The sequence below is a fragment of the Melospiza melodia genome, chromosome 6 (assembly GCF_035770615.1).
Source record: "Melospiza melodia melodia isolate bMelMel2 chromosome 6, bMelMel2.pri, whole genome shotgun sequence".
In the NCBI taxonomy this organism is placed as follows: Eukaryota; Metazoa; Chordata; class Aves; order Passeriformes; family Passerellidae; genus Melospiza; species Melospiza melodia.
In genome coordinates, this window is record NC_086199.1 from 16,788,270 (window position 1) to 16,801,734 (window position 13,465).

Sequence of the window (13,465 nt, forward strand, 5' to 3'; positions counted from 1 at the left end):
TTAGAAATTGTTTGCTGAAATAGGTTGAATGCAGTTCAGATGTTCTCTGATCTGTTTATCCTGGTGTCTGACTGTTCTATGATGGAGGTGCATTTGCCTTACTACTTGAATGAAAATAAGATCTGCCAACTTCCCTGTGTAGGTTAACAAAATAATCAGTAAAAACCACAGTTAGTCTTAACACCCACCAAACAAAATGTGCCTGAGATATTAGTTAGTAATCTTGCACCACCATCTACTGTTGTTCTGCACAAAAATCACCCATCAGCATAGTTGGTAGGCTTTTGCATTTGCCCTCTCCAAACAGACTGTGAATCCTGAAAGTTCAAGATAGGAATATATTTCAGTCTCTTTCTTCTCTTGGTGGCTTTTGGTCTTCAGTTTTTTGATTATGCTTAATTTCATACAGATGACTCAGAATATGTTTTCCCCCCTCACAGTGATAAATTGAATGCCTTAAGAAGACATAAGGAAAAACTTGAAGAGAAGATAATGGACCAGTACAAGTTCTATGATCCTGCTCCAAAAAAGTAAGTTCCACATGGATTCATTCTGCTGTACAGATCAGTGAGGGCAAGAAAGGGCTTTCCATAACTGGGGATAACAGAAAATTCATCTGAATGATGGGTGGTGTCGTCTCCACTTGTCTCTTCCCTCTCACTCTGCAAGATACTCCCTGAAGCAGCAGGTTGAGTTAATGTAGAGTACAGGGCCTCATGTGGGGCCCTCTGTATTAATACAAGAATCTGAAACTCCCAAAATAATTGGGAAAGAACCACTTTGCTCCCAGTATGTGACTAAGCAGCACTAGGAGCTTTCAGAGCTGCTCTTTCAAAGCAAGGCATAACCAGTCTGTTAGAGAGAAGGACTTAAAAATTACACTAAAAACAACAAAAAAGAGCCAAATTAATTCCATTATACATAGTTCTGACTGATAACCTTAGCAAAGAGGCTTCAAAGCAGCTTTCATTTTTCCTCCTCAGTCTGTTCCTGTAGTGGAGCTTGTCATACTGTAAGAATGTCTTTATGTGGCCCATATGTGTAGTTTAGATTTCTAGCAGAGGGAACAGTTGTCTTTCTCACATTTCTCATGCTGAAGAAATATTTCTGTAAAAGTAATTTTGACTTCAGGAGGGAAGTGGATCTCAAGTGCTGTGAAATTCATGGTGCATTTTTTAAACCAATTCATGACAGTAAACAAAAAATGTAGGATGGCTTGATGGCTTTAGCACAGCTGTAAACTTCTTTGGGGAGTATTTCTTGTAGCATTTTCTGGATTGCATTCACAAAACCTGCTTTATCAGGAAAAACCCCTGGATTGGAGCCAGAGCCTTAGTCAAATTTATCAAACCAAAGAAGGAGACCTCAAGGGAGCGGTTGAAACCAGCAGCAGAAAGCTCCACATGGCATTGTGAATCCCCAGAGATGCTAAACTCTCCATCTGCCTCCCAAAAATTGAAACATCAACACGAGGCTCAGGATAATAGCTCTCCAGGGTCAGACCCTGTGGAAGAGAGAGAGAGCCCTGGGTGTTCTTCAAACAAAGGTAAGGAATGCCCAGCCTAAATTCATGAGCTGAATTTAAAAAAAAATAAAATTCATATATAGGATATGTTAATGCCCAATCACATTATATTTATGTCCTTTTTTGTTTGTTTTAGGATTTTTTGGTGGGGGTTTGTTTTTTTTTTTTGGTTGGTTAGTTGTTTGGTTTTGGGCTGTTTGTGTGGATTTTTTTTTAGTACAATAGAAGTTTTAGTATGCATAAAACCCTAAGCTAGAAATTTGAGTAAACTCTAGAAGATAATAGGTTTGTTTTTGTTTTAGTTTGCCTTCTTCCTTTTATCTTTTACTTCTCCCTTCATTCTCTGTTTGCCCAGATGTATTGCATAATACATTGTTACTGAATAAGTTGGTTCTAATACTTCATTTACTGGGGTTTTGCAGCAAAGCATTTAAAGCTGGATTATGGAATAGTGTGTGGTTCAGGCTCTTTGAGGGGCATGAGCTGGCTGACAGCCACTGCCAGCAGGTGGTGCACGTGCAGAACAAATAACCCATTTATTGTAAATAACCAATTCATAGTGTGGGATTTTGGAGACAATACCATGTTTTGATTTAGAATTAAACTAGGAGTTTTTTCATGTAAAATGATGAAATTATATTTTTAGCACTAAGGAGTATGTAAGGAAGATGGAATGATTTTCTGTTAAGTTAGTTTATGCATTAAATCCGATGTTCCTAATTATGGGAAATTTAAAAGAAAGTTTCTCAAAATAAATACTTTTCATCCTTATTAAAGGTAATATATTTGTCCCAAGCTCTGTTTATTCCATTGAGATAACTTCTGTCAGCTTGTATACATAGATTGTCATACTCCAGGAATACTTTCCAAGAAACAATTTTGAAACTGATATTTGAATAATAATGCCTGTCTTCCAGCTGTGGGGGGTGGGAAACAGAAGGGGAGTAGCTGAGAAAAGAACTCTTATTATAAACTACTGCAAGAACCTGTCTGTGTGAAGCTTTTGTTTTGAATTGGGTAAAACTCTTCCTCTAATTCTTTGAGGTCATTTATTCACTTAAAGTAAAAAGAGATGTTTTATGGAATAAGATCATCCATATGATTCCAGGTGTTTAACATGCATCCTAAGTTCAGCATGGGAAGCTGGGCTTGGGTTGCCACAGAACAAGGCCCTTGCAGAGTGCCAGAGACAACAGAAGGTCTCTGGGGCTTCATTCATTGTGATGCTACATGAAACACACTTAAGTGGAGATGAGGCTCACCAGTACTAAAGCCTAGGAGACATCTGGGAAATTTGAGCGTGTTATCACTGAGTAACATGTACACCAATTTAATTTTATATTATAAAGCAAAAACATTTTGAATGATCTAACAGTACTTTCTTAGTAGACTTGCTTAAATACTGTATATATGTGTTAGTCTATGCCTTAATCTGAGTTAATCTATGCCTTAATTCAGATTAGATATGTTTAGCTATGCATTCATCAGTCCTCCATTATAGGTGTTGGTCATTGTTTTAGCCTTTTCTGTTTTTACTGGTGGTGTAGTCTTTAATCTGTGTTAAGTCATTTTAAGTTTTATTTATAAGGCTTTTTTTTTTTTACTTTTTTTTTTTCTTCTTCTTTTTGGGATACCTGGGTGATAACAATTTAGCTGCACAGCGCAAAAAGATTGCCTTTTTGAGAAGCAAAAGCAAGGATAAAGAAAAGTCTCCTAAGTCTCCATCGAATCATCAGTCTTTCTCTAATCGGCTCCGGTTCTGGTCTTCTTCCGACATCCCATCCTCTCCTAATGAAATTCTTTCTTGCCCGGAACTGGGAGTTTTCTAACACCTTCTCTGTAACATTTATCTTCATTTATTTCTGACAAATATTAAAAAAAAAAAATTAAAAAAAATCCCCCATGCCTTAAAAGAACACGCACATTGATAGAGACACTCAGCATGTCTATACAATACTCTAAATACAAGCAAAGATTAGTGAACATGGACTTAATTTTTCCTGTAGAAGATGAATCACTCTTGCACACTGTGGATCATTTCTTCAATGCAGCATACTTTAGGGGACCCCATGGCATTCAGTTTGCGTATGTATATTGGCTGTGGTGCATGTTGTCAGTAAGTGAAGTTGCTATTCGCTTCAGTATTTTCTTGCAGTCATGTACTTGCATTGTGTCCAGTTAGTGTTGAACTGGTTTGCTGTTGCTATGCTTTCTACAGTGTGGTAGTCCTACTAAAATAAAAATACAGTCTAAGCTCCAGAGATTTTTCCAATAGTCTGTGCTACTAAATGATTTCAAAAAGGAATGTTTTGTAACACCTTTTTCTGCTTTTGAGTAGTTTAGCTTTGAATGGAAGCTACTGGAAAAATTATTCTCAGCCAAGTGTCTTGATGCTCACATTCAGACCTGATATTTAGCAAGGTTTTGTCCTAATTAAGAAAATCCATCTTGAATTGAGATGACGTTTCAGTTTCTTCTGCTTCAGTTTCAACAGATTTTTTTGGAAGAAGAATGTAGATTTGTTCTCTTAAGGCTGGGAATAACCTTCATTAATCCATTGCCCAGAATTCTTGTTGCCTAATATTCATGACCTAGTGGCTTCTGAAATGAATGTGCAGGTCCAGTCCCCACCTGTTAGAGAATTGGATGCAGCACGGGCAGTGTGCTACCAGGGGCTCAGCAGAGAGGTCAGAAGTTCTTGTTTCCCTTCTCACTCAGAACTGTCCCCAGTGGCACAATCAGGGACTCTGGCAGAGCAGCCTGGTTTTTGTTGCCCATCTGGGGATTTGTGCAGAGTGTTAGTCTCCAGGGCAATTAATTTTTTTGGCATCCATGGAAGGTGTTAAGTGTATCTAGGAAGTCAATTAGAAATACAGATCTGCATGTGAACCTTTAGCCAGTAGTTGCCCCTGCAGGCATGGCATATGTTTCAATTCTGAGAGCAAGTGCTGGCCCAGTCTGTGAAGCCCATGCAGACCTAGGGAGAAAATACTGTTCCTGAATGAAGTCAGCTTCTAGGAGCCACCTAAGATTGACAGCACATAGGTCCATTCCTCTAATACAACTTCACAGCTGCTCTGTGCTTTGAACTGTCTGTCCATTGTCTCCGCAAGTTGCTTATTTTGACTGCTGCACTCTGCTGCATTTTCAGCATTTAGTTTTTGTTACTTAATCAAGTATTCCATAGAAATATATAAAATCTAGAATCTTGGATCTCATTAGTTATGTTTTCTGTAGTAAATAGTTTTAAATTTTGTTCTAGGTGTGCCTTGAAGCATTACATTGACATTACAAGAAATTAATTAACCTGCTTTTTCAGTAGAAAATAATTTTTCAGGTTCTTAATCTAAAATATATTCTAGCAGCGTTTTTGTTATTCTCCTGCTAAGATCCTAGGAACTTCACTTAAAAATCATTGCACCAGGACATTGTAAGAGCAGAGTTTCAACCTTGTAAAGACTGAGCTCTTATCCACAGCAAAGATATAAACCTGAAAGCAGTTAGCTTAGTGCACGGATCATGATAGATAATTTTCGAATCAGCATTATTTTTCTTTGAGGAAGAGCATGACTACTGTCACTCTTTCCTTATTCTATTTTATTACTGAAGTAAGTTCTTATAAAATGCACCTGCGAGGAATAATGTTATGGGAATTTCACACCTCACTTATCTTCTCTGGATTCATGTCTTTGCTCCTTTTCTTCCTCCTTTCACAGTAATTGTTGCATGTATAATATCAACCCTCCCACTGGCACTAAGCAGCCCTTGTCACTCCCACACTTTACAGAGAGCACACATGATTGACAAGCTGGTGGCAGAAATTTCCTATCCACTATTGCACTGTTTATGGAAAAGCTTGCCAAATTAGCGCCTCTGTTGTGCAGTTTCTTTGTGCCTGTTTGTCATGTTTGTATGGGCAGATAAATACAATTCCCCTAATGCTATTTTTCATTGAGTCTTATTCATTTACTTCTCTCCCCACCAGTGCTAATGGACCTAAAGCAAAAAAGGAATTCCCATCACGGAGGCAGCAATGATAATGCTGAAATCTCAGCAGACTCTGCAGCAAAAGCCAGCTGTGTGGAAATGGGTCCCAGGACTTACTCAAGCTCAGCCATTCACGTGCACACTTCCACCCCCATCTCCAGGCTCCAGAGCAGGCCAAAAGGTGTGTGTGCACTTGGTACAGCAGCTGCTAGTGCCAGGCAGGCTGCTTCACAGTTCCTGCAAGGCTGCTAGTGGCATTCAATTCTGATATTTTCAGAGCACTGATATTTTCACTCCTGCTTTATCTGCTGAATGGTTTAATTGATGAGGTGTGGGGTTTACTCGCTCTTGTAGTGTCATCAACTTGGCGGAGCATATTTGAGAGTCAGTTCTTCAGTGGTTCCCGGCGCAGTGCTTAGAAGATGGGCCTATAAAACCCTCTTGATCACCTCAGTCTTCTACACAGCTAGAATGTGTTGGAGACAGACCTGAAGGATTAACCTTTCTGTGTTCAGTTGGCCTTATAAGTTTTATGTTCTTTTCCAGGCTATAATTCAGAAGATAACCTGTGTGAGCAGTCCCCAGAGGTGGAGTTTCCAAGCACCAGACGGCATGGTAAGCTTGTAACATGTGAGTGCTCAAAACATCTGCATTAAGACTTGTTTCATTGCATCCACATGAGCTGTCCTGGAGTGGTTTAGTTGCATTTATATTACAGAAGGAGATGTAGTAATTCAGCACCATTTTGGGAATGGGATTCTAACTGCTTCTGGTTTTCTGTTGAAGCTTTTAATGGATATTTTGCCAAAATGAATTTTCAAAGCAATGCTGGCATTGAGGCAAGTTGCCTTCCACCACCAACAGACCTTTTAATGCATGTCCTACAGGTTAGTTGTTGATTTTTCTGGAGAATGTTTAATTCCTTACTTAAGGGAGTGAATCAGCAGTAAGAGAAATTTGTTGTGGGGCTTGTGGATCCACAGTTGGAATGCTGTTGAAGCAGCAGCACTGCCTGCTTAGAGAAAACTGAATTTGCAGAAAACTGAATTTGCGGAAAACTGAATTTGCAAGCTGGCCACCAGCTCCTTCCAAAGAAAACTGAAAAAGAGACAGCAACTTATTCTTGAACTTTTTCAGTATCTGCATTACTTTATAGTTACTGTAAAAACCTAGAATGTTTCTTTGTGCAAAAAATGAGATAAACAAGATGGATCCTAAACAACTTGAAAAATGAAGGTGTTTTCTACTCTGTCCTGATCTTGGCATCCTGTGTTTATTATGCTGTTAATGTTTTCAAAGTGACTTAGTTGCACAGGTCCTATTTTCAGAAGGGAGACTGTAGCCAAGTCTTTTAGAGAATCAGAGGAACTTAAGATCTGTTTGTTCAATGCTTGATTTGTGTTTTTCAGTGTCCAGGCCAAACAGTTTAGAGAGCAGTAGGAACGCTTCCAGCAGTAGTTCACCTCTCAATTTGAAAGGTAAAGCTTTTACGGCTGAGTTGTGACAAACAGGAAGTGAAATTCCATGAAACTGTGTGTAAAATGCCATTTTCCTTCCAATTAATTTTGAAGACTTGTTTTGAAATGGTAATGATTATGCAATCTGGACATGGCTGTCTTAGGAATCAAAACTGCTGGCAAGAAGTGCTTTTCTAAGATTGATTCTGGCAAGGGGTGGCTTTTAAGGCAGACAGTCGAGTTTTGCTTCAGTCTGACTGGCATCGTATTGTGGGAAATATCAGGCCACTCTTAGACTCTAACAAGAGATCTCTGTGGTTCTTACTCTGCACACAGCTTGTGCAGGGAATCAGTGTGCTCTCAAGATTTGCTTTTGCAAATTGTGCATCCTTGAAGGACGCCAAGAGACCTGATACTGTGGAAAAACCCGCTTTCTGCTTTTCCACTGTCAGGTTGTAACTCTCAGATCACACAGCCAGGACTGAGAGATGGTTCAATGACACACAGCTTGTAAAGAGGCATCCCAACATTATCTTACTAATATAAGGCTTTTATTAGCCTCCAGTGCTATTTTTACTCTCTGGTGAAGTAATTGTGTTTTTTTAAGTTGCTGTAAGATACTTAGTAGTCCTGATTTTTCAAAGCTCTGATTGCTTCGAGCTCTGTAGGAGAAAAAAAAATGAAGGTAAAAAATGCTACCCAGTCTGTGTGGAAACAGCCCTGGATGATGAGTTCCCACCTGAGTGTGAAATCTACTGAAATTATGTCAGAGCACTGTTATTAATGGTATTTATGCTTCTCCTCAGGTTCCTTCGACCATATCCATGGTAGAACTGAGAGCCTCAGCAGTGAAGATATGGTGCCAAGCAGAGAGGCACCAGTCTTGCTCCGAGACACGTATTCCCTTCACTCTGCTGCTGCTTTCTTTAGCCCTGGCAGCAGGCATGAGTCCTCCTCCCACAGGAATGGTTTGATGTCCTGTGATATACCTCAGAGGAGCAATCCATCCCAGTGTCACACAGGCAGGCAGCGATCTGCCTCGCCTGGCAGTGAGATGGTAACTTTGGAAGAGTTCTTGGAAGAGAGCAACAGGCTGTCTCTACCAAGTGTAAGTAAATAGAGCTAGATAGCCCATTTCAGATGTCAAAAAACTGTTCAAAACTGATTTAGGAGGATGAGGGCATAGGGAAACAGAGAGAGACAAGGTGATCCTTGTTCATATACATAAGTACTATTGAATCTTGCAAAACAAATGAGACCGTTTCAATAACTAAGGTAAAATTAGCTTTCATATAGCACTCTGTTAATTCATTTTTGTTTGTCAGCTATGGCAAATTAGATAATTCACTGCAAGTACTTTTGTAGCAAATAATTGCGGTCATGGTTTCGTATCATCAGTTCTCAGCTCCAGGTATCTTTATTTATAAACTGGTATGTAACTGTGTAATTTTCAGCTGCTAAATCTAAAATTAGGAATGAAGCCTAGAATAATTTTCAGTTAAAGTGCAAAATATGCAGTTGTTAAAACCATCTCATAATCTGAAAATATCAGTGTGTTTGAGACAGGCTCTTCTCGCAAAAGGAAGTTTTTGATACTTTCACCATGTTTGTGTGTTGACTGACACTGCCCTGTTGGTTCAGTGACTGCAAGAATATGTCACTCATTGAAGTGCCCTTTTCAAGAACTAAATGTTTGTTTTCAAGATGGCATTTGTCTTTGATTGCTCAGACATGCTGTACAATAGTGAGGCAGTGCACTATTGAACAGATTAGTATCTTAAAAACAGTTAATTGATAGTCTAAGTGAATGGAGATTTCTGTTTTATAAATGCCTTGGTAAAAGTATTGAAATCAGCAGAGCTGTGCCATTTTGTTGCATCAGTAAATTCTGGTCCTTGAATTTTCACAGAAATGTTGAAATATACCTCCTATTCCCTCATTACCCTAAGTACAATTCTTAGCTTTTCGAGATGTTTAAAATTATTACTTTTGTGTGTCTGTAACTACCTGACCATGTCCATTTTCATTCTTTCTGTCATCCTGTTCCTTTTCAGCATCGGCGCAGTTTAAATGAGAGTGAAATGATTTCATTACACCAGTTTCTGTTAGAAGCTGATGCCCTGTATCCCTCTTGCTACTCCCTATGTCCTTCCATTCATCAGGAACATTCGCAGTCTCTCGAGTCGGTCCTCAGTGTTTCATATCCCAGCAGCATGAGGCACAGAACAGGCAGGGGAAATAGGAGATCTGCTTCATTCTATATCCCCAGGGTATCCATTGTTCTTATTATGAAGGCAACAGCTCCTGACTTACCACAGCTTTTGCTAGCATATTAATACCTATAGAAGCATACTGTAACTCCTAGTTGTTACTTTAAAGGCTGCCAGATCACTTGCATTAATTGCTCATGAAGCATTTGCAGCGTTTGTTCGTACACATGCGTGCTTTTGGAGGACTCGTCATTCTGTAATGCTAATGTCCATAACAGCTGTTTAAATAAAGTTAAAAATAACCTTAACACTTTAACACTTAGTTGAGCTTAGAAATTTTCACACTGCACTATTGCCATTGATGGTGTTTGCTTATGGAAAATGAGTTTTTTGACTGGAAGAAATATTTGGAACATAGTGAAATAAGTGTATTAAGCTTTAAACATGCTCCCTAGAGAAGAGTAAAGAAGTAAATGTCATGAGCTTGTTTATCATTGTTGTTTGTAATGACAGCATGTCCCTTAACTGTTCTGAGCATGTCTTTTACTAATAGTACAATGGCAGCTGTTCAAACATCACCATTTTTTGATTGCATGGACCATCCCCATGAAATACTCACTGTATATTTTCTTTTACTGCCAGGTTAATTGTCTGACATGAAATTTGTAAGTTCATTGTAGGCAAACAATTTTTGTAATTATTTTTGTACATTTCATTGTATTGTACATGCAGCTCTTAACATACATCGCATATTGAATGGGAGAGGGGAGGGGAATCGATGAAGAAGGAATGAAATTTTTTTGTAATGCTAGCAGATCTCCCCAAGGTGTTGACTTCTGTTACATTCCTGAAGTTACAGTAGAGTTATCCCGATAAACTATATTCTGGAATATGACAGATATAATTGATATCTGCTGATTCTAATGTCTGATGTCATCAATATGATATTGATGTTAAAGTGACAGTGGCTGATGTGAAAGGAAGCAAAAGAGCTGCTGTCCAGGTTGCAACCAAAATTATTTTAAAATTATGACAATTAACCTGGCAAGCAAGGTTGTCACAATCTAATTACAATAAGCACATTGTTCCTTGGGTTGGATTTATACCCATTTTAAACATTCTTCTGTTTCCACTATGTAAAATCTATTATTGTGTTTGATTTAAGTTAAGTGGGAAGGAATATTTTGTGAATACAGTGTTCTGCATGATTCTTTAAACAAAATGTGTTGTCTTTAATGTGACATGCATATTTTCTCACACCAGGACACCTCCACAAACAGAGATGACTTGCTCGGTGATTATTTTAGGAAAGCAAATGAGCCTTCAGCTGCTGGAAACTTGCTGCTTCAGCCATCCAGAAAGGAGGCTGCTAAGATGCCCACTAGTCTTGTTGCTCCAACTGTGAAGATGGCTGTGGCTGGTGAAGAAGGAAGAATGGCTAAGCCTGACAATTACATGAAGCCAAACCCGAGACAAGTTGAACCTGATGCTCTGGCAAACCCCCAAGGGTCCCTTAAGCTCCCTCACCCGGCACATCAGCAGTGTGCCAGCGGGGTGCGGCAGATGGCACAGCCCCAGCAGCCCGGGACCGCGGGCAGGAGGAGCACATCGCTGAACAGGGCATTCAGCTTGGCCTCTGCAGACCTCCTCAGGGCTGCTGGCCCAGAGGCCTACAGGCAGGAGAGCCCTCAGAAGTCAGGAGCAGAGCTGCATGGGGGCAAGGACACTGTCTGCCAGAGCACCAGGGCCTCTGTGCCAACGAGCTCCCAGGCACCCTTGAGGGAGAGGCCGCAGTCCGCAAAGGCGGCGGGTTCCGTGCAAGGTGCCGATTCCCGCTGTCGGCAGCTCGAAGCGAGGCGCCTTTCCCTGCTCCCACCTAAAGATGAGAGGCCACTCTCCTTCCATCAGTTCTCTGCCTCACCCACTGCATCCAGCAGCAGTCTGAATGTCCAGCAGCAAGAGCGTGTGAACGCCGGGCAACACTTCTCATCTGCATCCCATACGCCCTCCAAAGTCAAACCCAAGTCAGCACCTCGTACTGAGGAGGTGGCCACAGTGTCCCCTGCCAGAGCTGTTTGCAGCAGCACTGAGGCAAATACTTCCCCAGGACAAGGCCAGGGTGATGCCCTCCTTACCAAGTGCCAGGGTAAGCTGTTGGAAAGCAGCTCTGGGGCTGTGGAGGAGCCTGTGAGAGGAAACAGCTCCAGCAGCACTCCTGGGTCTCCTGACCCCCAGGGGGATCAGCAGACGGTTTGGTATGAGTATGGCTGTGTGTAAGCCACAGTGTAACTGTAACATGTGTGTTTGGTATGGCTGATGTCTAGGTACCATTTATCTAGACAGTCAGGTCTTAAAAGGCATCACCTGTAGGTTGCTCTGAGTTTTCTCTGGGTACTCTTTCCTAGTTGGACAAAGTGTGATAAAGAGAATCAAGGAGCAAAACCGCAGTCCTCCAGACACTGTTGTGCCTAAAACAAAGTGGAAGCCTGACCTAATCTCACAGCAAACTTGGCACCTGATTCTTACAGGTTCTGAGCATTCCCCAGTCCAGCAGAAGCTTAGCAGGGTCTCCTGTCATTGCTGCACTATGCACTCTTTCTGCATGCATTAAAGAAAAGTTTCACAGGTCCTGTGTGTGCTAAACTCAGCCCCACCATTGGTAAATAACCATACTGAAAAGGTCATTTGAAAGCCAGACTCCTCCCCCAAAGACAGAATCTACTTAAGTAGCATAGAAGAGATGAAGAGCAAAAGTGTGTGGCTTTAGCCATGGATCTGGTAAAATCTGTTTTTCTAGCCACAGACACATCTTGTAGAAGGTATTGTATAGACTTCAAGGGTCATATCTCAACCTTTCCCACTTGGGCTGTGTAAACACAGAAGCCAGCAGAATTACCCCACTGCCTTCACTATAGCTGCAGCTCAGTGGATCCTTGACTCTGCAGAGTGGTGCTGCCTTTTGAAACTTGTTTTATCTTTTATACAAACACTGGAACTAATGCAGCCTTTCAGGGGAGGTGCCATTCCAATTGCAAAGGTGGCATCTCATGTACAAAAGTGTCTTGTAAGTATGTATATAAGGAGCTCAAGTACTGTATAAGAATGCTGTGTAAATTGTATTATTACATTCTTTTGTGCATGACAGCCCACACACATCCTGTGTGGGCTTTTGTCTCTTAGAAGTCCTTGTTTGTCTCCAAGAACTTTTCTCAGTATAGAAGCAAAATAATTTTGTACACATGTGAAAGAAATATACTTTAAAAAATCTATTTATGTGCAAAGAAGTTCTTTGTATGTTTCTGTCCAGAGCGTCATCAGCTGCTTATGTATATATAATCAAATGTGTATCTTTAATTCCATGTTTGTAAAGCTGTTCTTCTTGCAGTAGACTAAATTCTTAAAAAAATACTTCTTTTGCTGGTTCTGATTTAATTTAGTAAAAGATAAAACTGATTCATTTGATGTTTTTGTTATCTAATATGTAGCAATCCCATTCTGAAAACTACAGAATTGTTTATAATAAAGACTAAAATAAAACAGATTGGTGTTCTACTTTTTGTCCTTGGAAAAACAAAAACCCCCAAAAATGTGAGTGACTGTGCTGGAGGTCTGTCTGCAACAGCTCTTCACAAGCCTTAGTATTGATTTTCATGTCTATGTGGTGAAGTTAGGTTTGTTTTTATAACATAGAAGGTGTACCAGGAGTCTTTTTGTTTGGTTGTCACCTTCTTAGTGAAGACTACAGGAGGGTTGAACATACAATAATAAGTGAGTTACAATTCACTCTAGAATTGGACTGTTTGATTTTTATGCTTCTCCGACCACTTTGGACAAGGGCAAACATGCTGACAATTTTGACCAAGCTTGCATCTTATATAGTCTGTTTTGTACTTAACTCTCGGGATGCCATATAAAAATGAGAATTATTAATCTTTCAACATGGAGAGAATGGCAAAAAACCCTTTCTGCCTTCTCCACTATTTTAATTGCAAACTATAGTTTTGCAACGAATTTAAAATTAATGGGTGCTATATGGCAATTTTAGAACATAGTGAATGTTCTTAGTAAACTGAAATTCTTCTTCTATAACTTTTATCTCAAAATGGATTCTTGGCCAGACCACTAAAGGTTTGAGACTGGTGTTTCTCCCTTGTTTCAGCTCCTTTTTGGAGGACACCTGCAGGCTGGGCTGCTGAGGAAGTGATCTGTGCCTTGTTAGTTACTGTAGATCTGCTTTTGCTATAAATACCTGCCCAGTGGCACACCTTACTTGGCAGTTTCTGAGT

The 13,465-nt window shown here is 40.1% G+C and overlaps 1 protein-coding gene across 4 annotated transcripts in view; it reads left to right on the forward strand.

Moving 5' to 3' along the window:
- The window catches only part of CCDC88C (coiled-coil domain containing 88C), a 95,650-nt gene extending 82,932 nt beyond the window's left edge, over window positions 1-12,718 (forward strand). The window contains exons 24-31 of one of the 4 annotated variants that reach the window (XM_063160104.1): window positions 441-530; window positions 1,305-1,546; window positions 5,511-5,693; window positions 6,059-6,142; window positions 6,922-6,990; window positions 7,776-8,077; window positions 9,024-9,239; window positions 10,443-12,718. In XM_063160104.1, coding sequence (XP_063016174.1) covers window positions 441-530; window positions 1,305-1,546; window positions 5,511-5,693; window positions 6,059-6,142; window positions 6,922-6,990; window positions 7,776-8,077; window positions 9,024-9,239; window positions 10,443-11,456 — 2,200 coding nt within the window. In that variant the 3' untranslated portion in view covers window positions 11,457-12,718. The remainder of the gene's footprint in view (window positions 1-440; window positions 531-1,304; window positions 1,547-5,510; window positions 5,694-6,058; window positions 6,143-6,921; window positions 6,991-7,775; window positions 8,078-9,023; window positions 9,240-10,442) is intronic. The other 3 variants (XM_063160105.1, XM_063160106.1, XM_063160107.1) reach the window with 3 other exon arrangements.
- Window positions 12,719-13,465: the final 747 nt, after the last annotated feature.